The sequence below is a fragment of the Hyperolius riggenbachi genome, chromosome 4 (assembly GCF_040937935.1).
Source record: "Hyperolius riggenbachi isolate aHypRig1 chromosome 4, aHypRig1.pri, whole genome shotgun sequence".
NCBI classification, from domain to species: domain Eukaryota; kingdom Metazoa; phylum Chordata; class Amphibia; order Anura; family Hyperoliidae; genus Hyperolius; species Hyperolius riggenbachi.
Genome location: NC_090649.1, coordinates 208,809,635 through 208,826,128, shown reverse-complemented (window position 1 = coordinate 208,826,128; position 16,494 = coordinate 208,809,635). Strand labels below are relative to the sequence as shown.

Here is a 16,494-nt window from a genome sequence, read left to right as displayed (position 1 = left end):
CCGCGCTCCCGCTCGTAAACACGCCGCCCGCCGCTAGTAAACACGCCGCCGCCCGCCCAGAGATCAATGAACGGGAAAATCCATTCCCGTTCGTTGATCTAAGCCCCGCAATGATCAGCTGCTCTCCTATGGGCAGCGCGATCATTGTGAGAAAAAACTCATGTGTCCAGCCTCCTTATACTTCCTCCAAGCTTCCGGAAGGAAGCTTGGAGGTCGCATTAAAACAAAAAGTTACTGTGGCCATCTTGTGGCCAAATAGTAAACTACACCCTACACATTTTTCACATACAAATAAATGACTTTTACACATAAAATTAACTCATTACCTCCCACACTCCCCATTTTTTTTGTAATTAAAAATTTAAAAAATTTACAATAAAAAAAATACATAAATAGTTACCTTAGGGACTGAACTTTTTAAATATTTATGTCAAGAGGGTATAACACTGTTACTTTATAAACTATGGGCTTGTAATTAGGGATGGACGCAAAAATGAAAAAAATGCACATTTATTTCCAAATATTGGCGCCAAACATTGTGATAGGGACATAATTTAAATGGTTTTATAACCGGGAAAAAAGGGCAAATACGTTTCATGGGTTTTAATTACAGTAGCATGCATTATTTAAAAACTATAATGGCCGAAAACTGAAAAATAATTATTTTTTTCCCCACATTTTTCCTATTTTCCCATTAAAACACATTTAGAAAAAAATAATTCTTGGCATAATGTCCCACCTAAAGAAAGCCTAATTGGTGGCGGAAAAAACAAGATATAGTTCATTTCATTGCGATAAGTAATGATAAAGTTATAGACGAATGAATGGAAGGAGCGCTGAAAGGTGAAAATTGCTCTGGTGCTCAGGGGGTAAAACCCCTCAGTGGTGAAGTGGTTAAGAAAGGAGATACTTAGCCCAGAACGGTGTGAACGTATGGCAGCACAGCAGAGGAAGGCTGGGATCCCCTCAAGACAGTCCCACTAGTTCCATGGGCGTCACCACGCTTTTGAACGGACATTGCATTTTTTATATCTGGTACCATCAGGTATACATGCAGCAGTGTATATGTATACAAAGGTATATATACATATTACAGTGTCAAATATTCTCGGTGTGATCGTGATACATATCTAATATATTTAATATATTATACTGCATTCTTTACAGATATATTATCTTTAAAATGGACATGATTGATCGCAGCAGAGTATTTTAGGACTTGTGGTCTGTTTTAATGGTTTTTAATTCTCACTGAACTTTCATAGTTGTCATATAATATGTGATTTTTGATTATATTATATCTCTATATATCCTGCCTACATGGGCTCTCTCCTTGTTGATATAATTTTTGGACCCTAGCAAACTATATTGCCAGTGTTGCTGACATCCTTTCATTATCTCAGCTCCAGTTATATTCAAACAAACTTCTCACCTCAATTTTCTGAGCCAGCAGAGATGGCTTAAAGTTGGATTTTATGACAACCTTAACCTCCAGCTTGGTACGACCCACCTCACGCACAAGGGGGATAACACGAAACGGAAGGATTATATCCTTTGTAGTTCGGTATCTACAAAGTAAAAATTGAGTAATTAAACACCTCCTGTGCTTTTTATGCTGCAAACTCCACACTTACTGCATTACATTTTCTTTAAAAAAAAAAAAAAAACACAACAACAACAAAAATAAACATGAAGACGTACAGAAGCAAGAAAAAAAAATACACAACCAAACAAGCTTCTCTTTTCTGACAGTAATCACTTCGAAGTGCAAGTGCTCAACCAGTGATCAAAGATACAAAACTAAGTGTCAAACTGCACAGAAGCGCTGCAGCGATTTATCAAGACACCCTAGAACTAGCCCAGAACCACACAGACCAGCCACATACTGCAGCTGGCAATGGTAGACAAGTGAATAATGCAGGGCAGATAGAGTGTCAATTGTATCTGGCAACCTCAGCCAAGATACCCATGCAGAAAGCAAAACCGGGCAGAAAGTGCTCTACATCTCTTCCAGTTACTCTCCTGTGGTCAATGAACAGCCAGTAAATGCAGAAATCTTTGGGAACCCATGTGACATTTCTCTGCTCCTCCTGGAGCATGCACTGGGCAGCATTGCTGTCCCCAAACAGAATTCATGCAAAGTACGTGCCTGACCACATGGTACAGATAGAGGTGGGGGATCTGATAGCTCCAACTAAGTATCCTTAAAGGCTCATTCACACTGGAGGCGCTTTTGGGATTGTTTTCAAGCACCTGTGATTTTGTAAAACCACCCTAAAAGCGCTTACACTATGCTATCCTATGCGCTAGTTCAGATAGGGGCGATCCGTCCGCTTTCCGCTCAGGGAAGCGCTGCATGGACCATTTTCGGGCCAATTTTGCTACAATGGAAGGTATAGGAAAACGCAAAACGCTCACAAAAAGTTTTGCGCAGCAATTGCGTTCTTGTATAGAATACATTGTATTAGTTTGCGGATCAGAGTTCACTTCCAGACGTCGAAAAGTGGAAAAACGAGATCGAGAAAGCATTTGCAAAACCGCCCAACTCACCGAATTCGTCAGGAAGGGTAAAAAAAAAAAAAAAAAAAAAAAAAAAAAGCGTAAAAAAAGTCCAGCACAAACGCAACCGGAACGCAATGTGACCGAGGCCTAAGGGATGGATGACCAGGGACAGCAACGCTACCAATGCATGCTTTAGGAGAAGCGTAGACTTGTCTCACAGGTTCAGGGTAGTGTCGGGGTAATTTTGTGTTCTTGACAAAGTTTTGTATCTGATCACTGGCTGAGCACTTGTACTTCATTCTAAGTGGTTAGTTTTTACTACTGTATATCTATACAGCTCCCACGTGTACACATGACAAAGTCCAATAAATATTTAAACGGTGGTGCACCCAGTTTTTTTTAGTTCTTTTGTGACAGTAGTACTAGTTATACAGCAACAAACTTGTGAAATATTGTGGTGTGAAATATATACATTTTGGATTTATTAAAGGACAACAGAGGTGACATGTGACATGATAGCCGTGTATGTACAGTGCACACTTAGGCTGGGTTTCTTTTTTTCTTTCTCTGCCTGAAACAGTTAATCAGGAATGCAAGTGACAGTTTCTGTCCAGGTCGGGGCTGGGTCAGACTATAGAATAACTCTCAATGATAATTACAGCCATAAAACACTTTTTACCATTACAGTAAATGGCTTCCTGGAGCAGGGAAGAGATAAAAAGGGTGCATTCATAGATTTTAGCTCTGGCATACATCAATGAAGGTGTCACTGAGTAGAGACAACAGTAAAAAAAAAAAAAAAAAAAAAAAAAAAAAAAAAAAGGTAATTTTTAGGAGGAGGAGGATTGATACAATAGTTTTTCTCATGCGTTTATTTTCACCTCGGATTTACTTTAAGAATAAATCTACTGTGTAACGCTTTGATCACTAGTGTTTAGAACAATGCATATAATAGCTGAGAAATATACTCACATTTACTGGCTTGAATATAAAACCAGGTGGTGGGTGCGCAGTACTCAAGGCTTGCAGCAAGTATACAGGGTTGGTGGAAGACATTATTGTCTGCAAACAGATAGCCAGCAAGCAACTACACCTGGCTCAATTTCATGTGACAAACTTTGGCCCAAAAAGTGGTGAAGAATAGGGAATAGAGTTTCTTACTGCCAGGTGATACTGCCTGCCACAGACCCACAATAACCAGACACTTGACCAAAATACATTCCATTGGATCTTAACAAATATGTTAAGCAAATAACTTGCTGCAGCTGAATCAGCCTATATTGGCTACCTATAAGTACCCTAAATTTTAAATACAGGGTGGTGCACAGAAGACTGGCCCGGCTGCCTGCCACAAGCGACAGTATACAGGTAGACATCGTGCAGCTGGTCCCTGAGCACCTCTTACTCCCTTCTGCTGCGTGCCCCTCCATGGCTTAACTGAAATCTGTGCCGTATAGTTAATTCTCTTATATGGCTGCAAAAACAAGCGACACAGGCTTCAAATAAGCCAGAGAGTACACACAGCACGGATAGAGTAAGAGGCACATAGGGATCAGCTAGCATCTGTATACTCACCATTGCGGAACATAGCTGGGCTTTCATGTGCCACACCATACAACTTGCTAAGATGCAAAGAACTTCCAAAAAAACATCCATTGCTCCTGCCATAATGAAGTTAATTGAAGTAGTCAACAGCAAATGTAGTCAGGGCAGTGAACCATGTGATATTAACTGCTTCATGGCCAAGAGCACAAGTTTTATTTGAATACTGGTTGGCGACAAGGCCTAGTGGCTGAATTATTAACCTCTTGCTGACCGCATCAAGCCGATGGGCGTGGCGGCAGCCCCAGGACCGCCTAACGCCGATTGGTGTAAAGTCCTGGGGCTCTGTTTTGCAGGAGATCGCATCTCCTGCTTAGGGGGGCAGAGCTCCGCCCCACATTCAGTCTCCGAGCGGGACTGTTAGACGGCGTGATCGGCATCTATTTGCATGGTGCAGCGCTGCGATCAGCAGCAGCGCTGCACTGGGGACAGCCGGTGACACACGGCTGTCCCCCTGGGGGACAAGAGAGCGATCGGCTCTCATAGGGTGAAGCCTACATGAGCTGATCGCTATGATTGGCTAGGGGGGAGGGTATTTAAAGAAACAGGGTTTGTTTGTTTTTTAAAGGCAACACTATAAAAAAAAAAAAATTAAACATGGGGGGAGCGATCAGACCCCACCAACAGAGAGCCCTGTTGGTGGGGAAAAAAAAGTGTGTGTGTGTGTGGGGGGGGGGGGGGGAAATCACTTGTGTGCTATGTTGTGCGGCCCTGCAGCTTGGCCTTAAAGCTGCAGTGGCCAATTTTACTAAAAATGGCCTGGTCACTAGGGGGGTTTAGCCCTGAAGTCCTCAAGAGGTTAAGGCATTCATGTGTAATCATAGATCTGGGATCAAACGCTTTACTCAACCATACTGTTGGGACATGCACACAATATGAAGCAATAATTGGCAAGCAAAAAAAAAAAATAAGTTAAGGGATAGACAACTTTCACTACTTGAAGAGGTAGTTAGTTGAAATCTACACCCTGTTTTGATGACGACATGGCTGCCAGGGTGTAGATTTCAACTCACTGCTCGCCTCACCTTCTCCCAGCTGCAGCTTATTCGCGCTGTGAGCAGGTCACGAACCAATTTCATTGGCTCCTGACCCTGTCTATCAATGTAAGCAACTCCCATTGGCTTGCGTTGATAGACAGGGTCAGAAGCCAATGAAAGCGGCTCCTGACCGGCTCATAGGACTCTGCCGTCAGTGATGGCAGAGTGGGTGGCCTGAGGTTCCCGGCGGATACGTGCGCCGATCCATCTGTATTTCGCCGTTTCTGGTACCAACGGTCTCTGGTGTTTAAGGGAGCAGAGACTGCGGGTAGTCATGTGGTTAAGAAGACACACACACACAAATAATAAAACTTACCGCATGAGTTCAAATTCTCCATCTGGGGGTATAAAACTGATGCTACGCTCAGAATCAAACTTACTAAGGCGCACACATTGATGGAATGTACAGTCATCAATTGCAATTGATTGCTTCCCTCTGTAAAAAAGAATTACAGAACATTAGGAATATTACATTAACATCTAAGACATAACTCCATTTCATAGCCCACTGCCGGAAATCTATGCAGTACCTAAGATGTAAACTGAACAGATATCCACATCATGGTCTGTTTACTCACGTTTTGCCAGTCTCATCAGCAGTTCCTTTGCCCTGCTTCTCAATTACGATTTTGTCATTCATTCCAAATTTGCACTCTGGCATGCCACTCAAATAGCTTTTCATTACCACTCGGCCAGACACATGAGCACTAAGAACTTGCCCTAGGAAAAAAACAGAGCATACCGAATTTATGTAGGTTAGGGATAGGAGGATGGACTCTTGTGGGCAACTAGTTAAAAACTTTCACTACACCCACCTTGGGGTGACATCAGCAGGTTAACACTTTCCAGTACATCCAGGAACAGTTCATTCCGACGATATTTGATCCCTTCCCGTCTCCAGCCAATCTGACCCGTCACCTGGCTGGTGATCTGTGACTGCTCTTCCTTGGTCTGAGAAAGGAAAGAGGATGCATAAATGCATAAGGATCGGCAAGCAGAATAATGTAATTGGGTGTCATGGTCACAGCTGTACATGTCAACAGCAGGTCTAAAAAAATAAATAAATCATGCATTGTTTTACCCAAGCTTTAGAAAATGGCACAGAACATACTGCATTTATGCAGTCTACATTTGCATAACTGATTAACTAAAAGGAAACCAGAGTTGGTATACATGTTTTACACATACCTGGGGCTTCCTCCAGCCTCATACGCATGGATCGCACCCATGCCGGCAACCTCAGCCTTCCCGCAGCTCCGATACAGAGTCCCCACACTTCTGTCAGTCGGCTCCAGTCTGCGCAGGAGAAGCGCGCCCTCTTTGTTACGTCAGACTGGCTCCGAACGGAAGTGCGGGGACTTGGTATCGGAGCTGCAGGAAGGCTGAAGACGGTGGCATAGGAGCGATACGTGCGTATGGGGCTGGAGGAAGCCCCAGGTATGTATAAAACATTTTATGTATACCAGCTCTGGTACACTTTAACCACTTCAGGACCACAGTCTTTTCGCCCCTTAAGGACCAGAGCCTTTTTCTCCATTCAGACCACTGCAGCTTTCACGGTTTATTGCTCGCTCATACAACCTACCACCTAAATGAATTTTACCTCCTTTTCTTGTCACTAATACAGCTTTCTTTTGGTGCTATTTGATTGCTCCTGCGTTTTTTACTTTTTATTATATTCAGCAAAAAAGACATGAATTTTGGCAAAAAAATGATTTTTTTTAACTTTCTGTGCTGACATTTTTCAAATAAAGTAAAATTTCCTATACATTTGAGCGCGAAAGTTATTCTGCTACATGTCTTTGATAAAAAAAAACCATTCAGTGTATATTTATTGGATTGGGTAAAAGTTATAGCGTTTACAAACTATGGTGCCAAAAGTGAATTTTCCCATTTTCAAGCATCTCTGACTTTTCTGCGCACCTGTCAGGTTTCATGAGGGGCTAAAATTCCAGGAATGTACAAATACCCCCCAAATGACCCCATTTTGGAAAGACATCCCAAAGTATTCAGTGAGAGGCATGGTGCGTTCATAGAAGATTTTATTTTTTGTCACAAGTTAGCGGAAAATGACACTTTCTGACAAAAAAGAAAAAAAAAAAAAGTTTCCATTTCTTCTAACTTGCGACAAAAAAAAATGAAATCTGCCACGGACTCACTATGCTCCTCTCTGAATACCTTGAAGTGTCTACTTTCCAAAATGGGGTCATTTGTGGGGTGTGTTCACTGTCCTGGCATTTTGGGGGGTGCCTAATTGTAAGCACCCCTGTAAAGCCTAAAGATGCTCATTGGACTTTGGGCCCCTTAGCGCAGTTAGGCTTCAAAAAATTGCCACACATGTGGTATTGCCGTACTCAGGAGAAGTAGTATAATGTGTTTTGGGGTGTATTTTTACACATACCCATGCTGGGTGGGAGAAATATCTCCGTAAATGACAATTTTTTAATTTTTTTTTTTTTACACACAATTGTCTATTTATAGAGATATTTCTCCCACTCAGCATGGGTATGTGGAAAAATACACCCCAAAACACATTATACTACTTCTCCTGAGTACGGCGATACCACATGTGTGGCACTTTTTTGCACCCTAACTGCGCTAAGGGGCCCAAAGTCCAATGAGTACCTTTAGGATTTCACAGGTCATTTTGAGAAATTTGGTTTCAAGACTACTCCTCACGGTTTAGGGCCCCTAAAATGCCAGGACAGTATAGGAACCCCACAAATTACCCCATTTTAGAAAGAAGACACCCCAAGGTATTCCGTTAGGAGTATGGTGAGTGCATAGAAGATTTTTTTTTTTGTCACAAGTTAGCAGAAATTGATTTTAATTTTTTTTTTCACAAAGTGTCATTTTCCGCTAACTTGTGACAAAAAATAAAATCTTCTATGAACTCACCGTACTCCTAACGGAATACCTTGGGGTGTCTTCTTTCTAAAATGGGGTCATTTGTGGGATTCCTATACTGCCCTGGCATTTTAGGGGCCCTAAACCGTGAGGAGTAGTCTTGAAACCAAATGTCGCAAAATGACCTGTGAAATCCTAAAGGTACTCATTGGACTTTGGGCCCCTTAGCGCAGTTAGGGTGCAAAAAAGTGCCACACATGTGGTATCGCCGTACTCGGGAGAAGTATTATAATGTGTTTTGGGGTGTATTTTTACACATACCCATGCTGGGTGGGAGAAATATCTCTGTAAATGACATTTGATTTTTTTTTTTTACACACAATTGTCCATTTACAGAGAGATTTCTCCCACCCAGCATGGGTATGTATAAAAATACACCCCAAAACACATTATACTACTTCTTCTGAGTACGGCGATACCACATGTGTGACACTTTTTTGCAGCCTAGGTGCGCTAAGGGGCCCAACGTCCTATTCACAGGTCATTTTGAGGCATTTGTTTTCTAGACTACTTCTCACGGTTTAGGGCCCCTAAAATGCCAGGGCAGTATAGGAACCCCACAAGTGACCCCATTTTAGAAAGAAGACACCCCAAGGTATTCCGTTAGGGGTATGGTGAGTTCGTAGAAGATTTTATTTTTTGTCACAAGTTAGTGAAAAATGACACTTTGTGAAAAAAACAATAAAAATCCAATTTCCGTTAACTTTTGACAAAAAATAAAATCTTCTATGAACTCATCATACACCTAACAGAATACCTTGGGGTGTCTTCTTTCTAAAATGGGGTCACTTGTGGGGTTCCTATACTGCCCTGGCATTTTAGGGGCCCTAAACCGCGAGGAGTAGTCTAGAAAACAAATGCCTCAAAATGACTGTTCAGGGGTATAAGCATCTGCAAATTTTGATGACAGGTGGTCTATGAGGGGGCAAATTTTGTGGAACCGGTCATAAGCAGGGTGGCCTCTTAGATGACGGGATGTATTGGGCCTGTTCTGATGGATAGGAGTGCTAGGGGGGTGACAGGAGGTGATTGATGGGTGTCTCAGGGGGCGGTTAGAGGGGAAAATAGATGCAATCAATGCACTGGGGAGGTGATTGGAAGGGGGTCTGAGGGGGATCTGAGGGTTTGGCCGAGTGATCAGGAGCCCACATGGGGCAAATTAGGGCCTGATCTGATGGGTAGGTGTGCTAGGGGGTGACAGGAGGTGATTGATGGGTGTCTCAAGGTGTGATTAGAGGGGGGAAATAGATGCAAGCAATGCACTGGCGAGGTGATCAGGGCTGGGGTCTGAGGGCGTTCTGAGGTGTGGGCGGGTGATTGGGTGCCCTAGGGGCAGATTAGGGTCTAATCTGATGGGTAACAGTGACAGGTGGTGATAGGGGGTGATTAGTGGGTGTTTAGAGGAGAGAAGAGATGTAAACACTGCATTTGGGAGGTGATCTGATGTCGGATCTGCGGGCGATCTATTGGTGTGGGTGGGTGATCAGATTGCCCGCAAGGGGCAGGTTAGGGGCTGATTGACGGGTGGCAGTGACAGGGGGTGATTGATGGGTGGCAGTGACAGGTGATCAGTGGGTTATTACAGGGAATAACAGATGTAAATATTGCACTGGCGAATTGATAAGGGGGGGTCTGAGGGCAATCTGAGCGTGTGGGCGGGTGATTGGGTGCCCGCAAGGGGCAGATTAGGGTCTAATCTGATGGGTAACAGTGACAGGTGGTGATAGGGGGTGATTGATAGGTGATTGATGGGTAATTAGTGGGTGTTTAGAGGAGAGAAGAGATGTAAACTGCATTTGGGAGGTGATCTGATGTCGGATCTGCGGGCGATCTATTGGTGTGGGTGGGTGATCAGATTGCCCGCAAGGGGCAGGTTAGGGGCTGATTGATGGGTGGCAGTGACAGGGGGTGATTGACGGGTGATTGACAGGTGATTAGGGGGGATAGATGCATACAGTACACGGGGGGGGGGGGGGGGTCTGGGGAGAATCTGAGGGGGGGGGGGGGGGGTGATCAGGAGGGAGTAGGGGGCAGATTAGGGCCTAAAAAAAAAAAAAAGCGTTGACAGATAGTGACAGGGAGTGATTGATGGGTGATTAGGGGGGTGATTGGGTGCAAACAGTGGTCTGGGGGGTGGGCAGGGGGGGGGTCTGAGGGGTGCTGTGGGCGATCAGGGGGCAGGGGGGGGGGGGAATCAGTGTGCTTGGGTGCAGACTAGGGTGGCTGCAGCCTGCCCTGGTGGTCCCTCGGACACTGGGACCACCAGGGCAGGAGGCAGCCAGTATAATAGGCTTTGTATACATTACAAAGCCTATTATACACTTTCCGTGCGGCGATCGGGCAGCTAGTAACCCGCCGGCGCTTCCGAACGGCCGGCAAGTTACAGCGAGCGGTGGGCGGAGCCAGTCCCCGGCGGCTGATCGCGTCACAAATGACGCGATCGCCGCATAGCCACTCCCGCAGCCGCCCCCGCCGATGGGCGTATTGCGGTCGTTTGGGCCCGGACTTTGCCGCCGCCCATCGGCTGGGGGCGGTCCTTAAGTGGTTAATGGCTCCAGAACATTACAGTATATTTGAAACAAATTTTAACTAAGGTTTGCAAAATGCTAACATTTACATTCTAAAGCAGCTACGATCCTTTGAAGAGAGTGGAGTCTAACAGAAGCATGATGTATACATAATTTTCAACAGCCACGCTGAATTGTATCGGGGTGGACATGGATACGCTTTGGCTTTATACCTGCAGTTACATGCTCTAACCAATGGAGAACAAATACTAAGTTCCTAGGGCCCCAGTTTGTGTTCTCTAGGAAATGAAGATACTGCTAAATTACTGCAAAGTGCTTGTCCAGAGTTAAATACAAGTGACTAAATAAAACAAAGAACAAGAGTCTCCATGCCAGGGTTTGCAAAGGAGCAACAAAACTCATCTTTTACAAGTTTTGTTTAAGCTAACTGGGGCACTGGGAGCATACATAAACAGCGCAGGCCGGAAAAACGTCTCACCCTGCTCCTGCAAAAGTCCTAGCGGTGTTAATTACTATTGCCTCTCCGGGCTGCCGTTGGACTTAGGGGATAGACATAGGCTTTAATTCATCAAGGGCTGTTCGATAACCATGGCTTCAATTCATCAAGCATTACCGAATTCGGTAATGCTGAAGACAGCTGACTTTACGGAGCTTTTAGTAAAATGTTAATTCATCAAAGCAGTTACCGCATGAAAAGCTGACATTCCCGAGCAGAGAGATAAATTACCGACTTGTTCAGCGATTACCTCAACACGTCAGTAAAATGTCAGCAAATATCAATTCGAGGTTACAGCATTCGATAACGTGTGGTGATTATCTCCAGCTCTCCCCTGTCGATAACAAGCTTGGAATGCCTTCAGTGTGGATGTCTCTGTGTTTGACAGGAGCAGGCAGCTAATAGAAACCTCCCCTGTCCCCTGCAAGTGCTGCTGATAGGTTGGCCAGGCTTCTCTGGTGGAACAGACCCCCCCCCCCCCCAGGCAGCTAGCAGAGAGAAAATAATAAAAGCTATTTTCCAGGCACCCTTCGGTAGTGTAACCCCTTGAGTGCCTGTTTAAATATGCAGAGATGCAAGTGGGAGCTCGTGGCAAAATGACCTAAGCAGGGAATGTGTAAGGTTTCTCAGCAGGTCATCTAAGCTGTGGCAAGTAAATAGAAACTTAAAGTGATCCTTAAGTCAAATGGAAAAAATGAGATTTACTCACCTGGGGCTTCCCTCAGCCCCCAGCAGCCGATCGGTGCCCTCGCAGCTCCGCTCCGATGTCCCAGGACCCGCCGGCGAGCACTTCCGGTTTGGCCGTCACCGGCCGACAGGCATGGGAATGCGAGTGATTGTTCGCGTTTCCAGCCTGTATATCGCCCCCTATGCTGCTATTGCCGCCAGGAGGTCGCAATAGCAGCATAGGGGGCGATATACAGGCTGGGAACGCGAACAATCACTCGCGTTCCCATGCCTGTCGGCCGGTGACGGCCAAACCGGAAGTGCTCGCCGGCGGGTCCTGGGACATCGGAGCGGAGCTGCGAGGGCACCGATCGGCTGCTGGGGGCTGAGGGAAGCCCCAGGTGAGTAAATCTCATTTTTTCCATTTGACTTAAGGTTCACTTTAAGACTAATGAGACAGATTCAGCAAGAGCAGAGGCAGCACAACATGTATAAAATGCACATTTATAGGGATGTCAGTGCCGTCTCTTTCCTATATTGTAATGCCCTCACTGCACGGACCTCTTCGATAACTTACAGAGCATCTACCACATGTGTGAAACACACAAGTGTAAAACACTGAATGCGGTATTTTAAGGACTTGGGCTTCAATTCATCAGGGGCTGTTCGATAACAATAACCAAGTCCTTAAAATACCGCATTCGGTATACTGTTGGTGGACGAATTACACAGTTTTGAAAGCAATTTGGGCTCAGTCTTTTGACTGTGCTCAAATTACTGTCTGAGCGCCGCCACACAATTCACATTACGGCCTATAGCAGTGCCCACATTTCCAGCACTGTTTTATGTTGTTACACTGGGAATCTGTATGGCACTTGGCAAACTTAGCACTTTGGTAACGCCTTTGCTTTTTAAAGGGGGTGACCAAGGCAAAAATACACACATTTTCAGTATAGTCAGATGCAACCTTAAAGCTCTAAATATAATAATTTAGATGTGCAATCAAATTATCTCAATGCCAATAAAGAAGCCTTGTGCACACTCAAAAAGCCAGTGAGCAGAAGGAATAGAAGACCCCCACAAGGCAAGCTCCAGCATTCCTCATTCCATTCACGCCTACCTGATGCTAAATGTCCAGCCACACGAAGCAGAGGAGAAGCAACACAGGAACAAACGTGGGAAGAACGGACAAGCAGGTCAGGAAACAGGGATAAAAAGGAGAAGTACAGTTTAGAGTTATGGGCTGCAATATTAGGTAGGTGAATGCAGTTAGTAACCTTAAAACAAAAAAGCATCACAATAATAAGCAACCAGTACTTCATAAGCATTTTGTAAGAATAAGAAAGGTAAAGTCAGTCAAAGGATAAAAAGGCTGATTAACCTTTTTTGTATATCAATGCTTTTCTTTCCAAGTTACATTGTATAACAAAACATTATCCTTATAGTGACAACTGGCCTTTTGTCATTTTTTGCAAGCAGTGACAGGCCCCAAAGCCTTCAGCAGACATATTCAGGTCAGCACCATCCATAAAGTTAACTTTATTACAGTTAGTCTATTATGGCTAGACAATAACCAAACTAGTTAAATACTGCATAAAGATCTCGGCAATGTTTAGAAGAGAGAACTTTCTCAATCATGCTTGTATTGCACACACACACACACAAAAGCCAACAGTGGGCTATATAAACCTACTTTATGAATCGTGAAATAATAAAACATTAAAAAATACTTTGCACACAAAATACAGTAATGAGAATGCCAATATACATACTCTTGCAACATGCAAGTGGAATGAAAACCCTCTGTTGAGAGCTACCCCAAGTACTGCCAGCCAATGTACATGGATTCTCTCTCCTCTTGCATATTTACAAAATTATTTGAGGGCACATCCTAGTTGTGGCTAGTCGGAGGCTACTGCGTATACCCAGATTGTGTTCTGTGCATGCGCAGTAGCAAATTTCCTGTACTGCGCTTGTGGAAAACGCTGCCCGGGACACGGTGAGGAGGCACTTGGCTGGCAAGCTTTCAGGTAGGAAAGAGGGTCTCGGAAAGACGGTGCGGGCACAGGATGACTCCAGGTGGCTGCAAGAAGCACCAGGTATGCTAAACTACTTTTTTTTTCCCTCTTGAAAAAAGGACTACTATCGTGAAAAAAATGCATAATTTAAAATACATGTAAACACATACAAATAAGTACATTTCTCCTAAAGTAAGATGACCCATATATTACTGTTCTATGTTGCTGTCACTTACACTAGGTAGTAGAAATCTGACAGAACCAACAGGTTTTGGGCTAGTCCAGTGATGGCCAACCTTGGCACTACAACTGTGAAAACTACAAATCACATCATGCCTCTTCTTCCCCAAGTTATGCTTAGAGCTGTCAGAATATTGCAATGCCTCATGAGACTTGTAGTTCCACCACAGCTGGAGCGCCAAGCTTAGCCATCACAGGGCTAGTCCATCTCTCTATGTAAGCGTTTCACTTACCTGGGGTGTCTGTCAGCCCCCTGCAGCCGACCTGTGCCCATAAAGTTATCAAGCGAACCTCCGTTCCCACGCCACAGCTCACTTTCAATTCCCTAGCTGCGTGAGTCTTTCACGCTCCCATCGCCGGGAGGGTACTGCGCAGGTGCAGTAGAGATTCTCTCGTAGTGCGCCAGCCAAGGACGCTCCTGGCCACAGCAACGCATACTAGGATATGGCCAGGGCTGCGCAGGCACAGTGGACTTAGTCTTAGAAGTCGGATTCCACTGTGTGAAATGATTGGGAGACGAGACATGGGAACGGAGGATCGTTTAAGAACTTTGCAGGGACAGGTCGGCTGCTGGGAGCTGGCAGGAGCCCCAGATAAGTTCCATTTTAAATTTAAGAAGAAAACTGAGCACAATAATTGGGAACTCTATATTGAAATGCAACAAACTCCTGTCTACTGCATTTTAATGAGGGATAGCCTGTTCAGTGGGTGCAGTACTGAATATAAGCGGACCTCAAATGGCCCAGCAACTCGTGGTGCTACAAATTTGGTAGGGTGTAGATCCTAAGCGCAATCATCACAATAAGGTTGGCTTCAAACAGATGGCTGGATTGAGCATTTGAAATTTGGTGTAGTTACACAGCAGGAAAAAACCCTCTTACATTATGTTTGGGTGAAGCTGCTACTATACTCAGATGAGCCTTTATGGAATAGATGCCACTTTCCTTGCCAGTGCACCAGAGCAGCGGATATTATGCGGTTAGTGGAATGCCTACAACTGCCCTTGTGAAAAAGAACTGAAAATACTTATAACACTCACTGAATTGATTATATCATACGCTCACAGTTTTCTGTTATATAATATAACCACCACTAGAGTTTTAAAAACTGACTACTTGCAGTGATTTAATATTGCCCATAGGTCAGATGGTCAATTGTATCCTACTAAGTCTAGCTTACATGCAAGTGTAGTGCAAATTGCATGCCGCTTTGAACTGGGACAATTAAAATGGTCAGGAAGTGCATTTGACCGACCCAGTTTAAACCTGTACACGATTTGGATTAAAATTGCATACTGACTGGAATATTGGCATCTCACTGGCCATTTCTAGTTAGCACTGCCAACTACCAGAATGCACTCTGAATATATAATCCATTCATTCTGAAAACAATCCGAGGCTGATCTGATGCTTGTATAGCACTTCATGCACTTTTCAAATCAGATCATGCTTGCAGCTTTAAGTGTACCTGGGGCTTCCTCCAGCCCCCTTTGGCCTGATCGGTCCCTCGCTTTTCTCTTCCGACTTCTGGATCCTTCATTATCACTCCCGGTAACTTTGGACATTCAGCGCATGCGCAGTGTGGGAGCGATACCGGGGGATCCAGGAGATTGACAGTGGCGGTGAGGGACGGATCAGGCCTAAGAGGGCTGGAGGAAGTCCCAGGTATGCATGTATATTTTTTTTTCATGGCTTATCTCAGGTTCTCTTTAAAATCATAGCAAAACAACGTCACCACTTACTAAAAAGAGGACGCCCTCGTCATAAACTGGAACGTACTACCTATACCACACTAGAAGCAACCGAATGCATAGATAATCTTAAGTCATGCATAAGTAAATGAAATGCATTACCTGACTTTTAATTCCTTGCTGGGTGATGAATGTTTTCAGTGCTCCAGTTTCAGAGTTCTGAGGATAACCAAAGTCCAGGATTTCTGTAGAGTAAAAGCACAAAATGTCAATGTGATCATCTTTAGAAAACAATTAAAACAAATGCCCCACTGCTACTAATCCTAACCATAAATATCAGCTGTGTTCAAGGAAGACACTACCCTCAAATCACCAGGTCATTATTTGGTGTTTGAAAAATGTATGCTGAAGTACAGCCCTTGGTAAAAGTATGTGTGTGTTGGGTGCAGACAGAGCCCCTGAATGTGTGGCAGGTGCAGATGCTTTCCTTCTAAGGCCCAGTGCACACCGAGCGGTTTTTGGAGCGATCCGCCGGCCGCATTCGCCTCTAAAAATGCTTGTCTAATGTATTGCAATGGGATGGTGCACACCGGCGGTTTGCGTTTTTGCCAAGCCGCAAACGCGCCTCCTGCTGCGCGTTTGCGGTTTTCGGAAGCGTTTCGTCCTCAAAGTATAGGAAAACCGCAAACCGCTCTGAAAAACGCTAGTTCAGAGCGGTTTGCCAGGCATTTTTGTTATAGTAGCTGTTCTGTAACAGCTTTTACTGTAACAATATGTGTAATCTGCTACACAAAAACGCACGCAAAAC

The 16,494-nt window shown here is 44.4% G+C and overlaps 1 protein-coding gene across 1 annotated transcript in view; it reads right to left on the bottom strand.

Annotated features, from left to right (window-relative positions):
• AP2M1 (adaptor related protein complex 2 subunit mu 1) overlaps positions 1-16,494 on the bottom strand; it is a 52,992-nt gene that overhangs the window by 6,786 nt on the left and 29,712 nt on the right. Inside the window, exons 4-8 of the mRNA XM_068281305.1 lie at positions 15,849-15,931; positions 5,957-6,092; positions 5,720-5,861; positions 5,458-5,577; positions 1,433-1,568 (exon numbers count right to left, since the gene is read on the bottom strand). Coding sequence (XP_068137406.1) covers positions 1,433-1,568; positions 5,458-5,577; positions 5,720-5,861; positions 5,957-6,092; positions 15,849-15,931 — 617 coding nt within the window. The remainder of the gene's footprint in view (positions 1-1,432; positions 1,569-5,457; positions 5,578-5,719; positions 5,862-5,956; positions 6,093-15,848; positions 15,932-16,494) is intronic.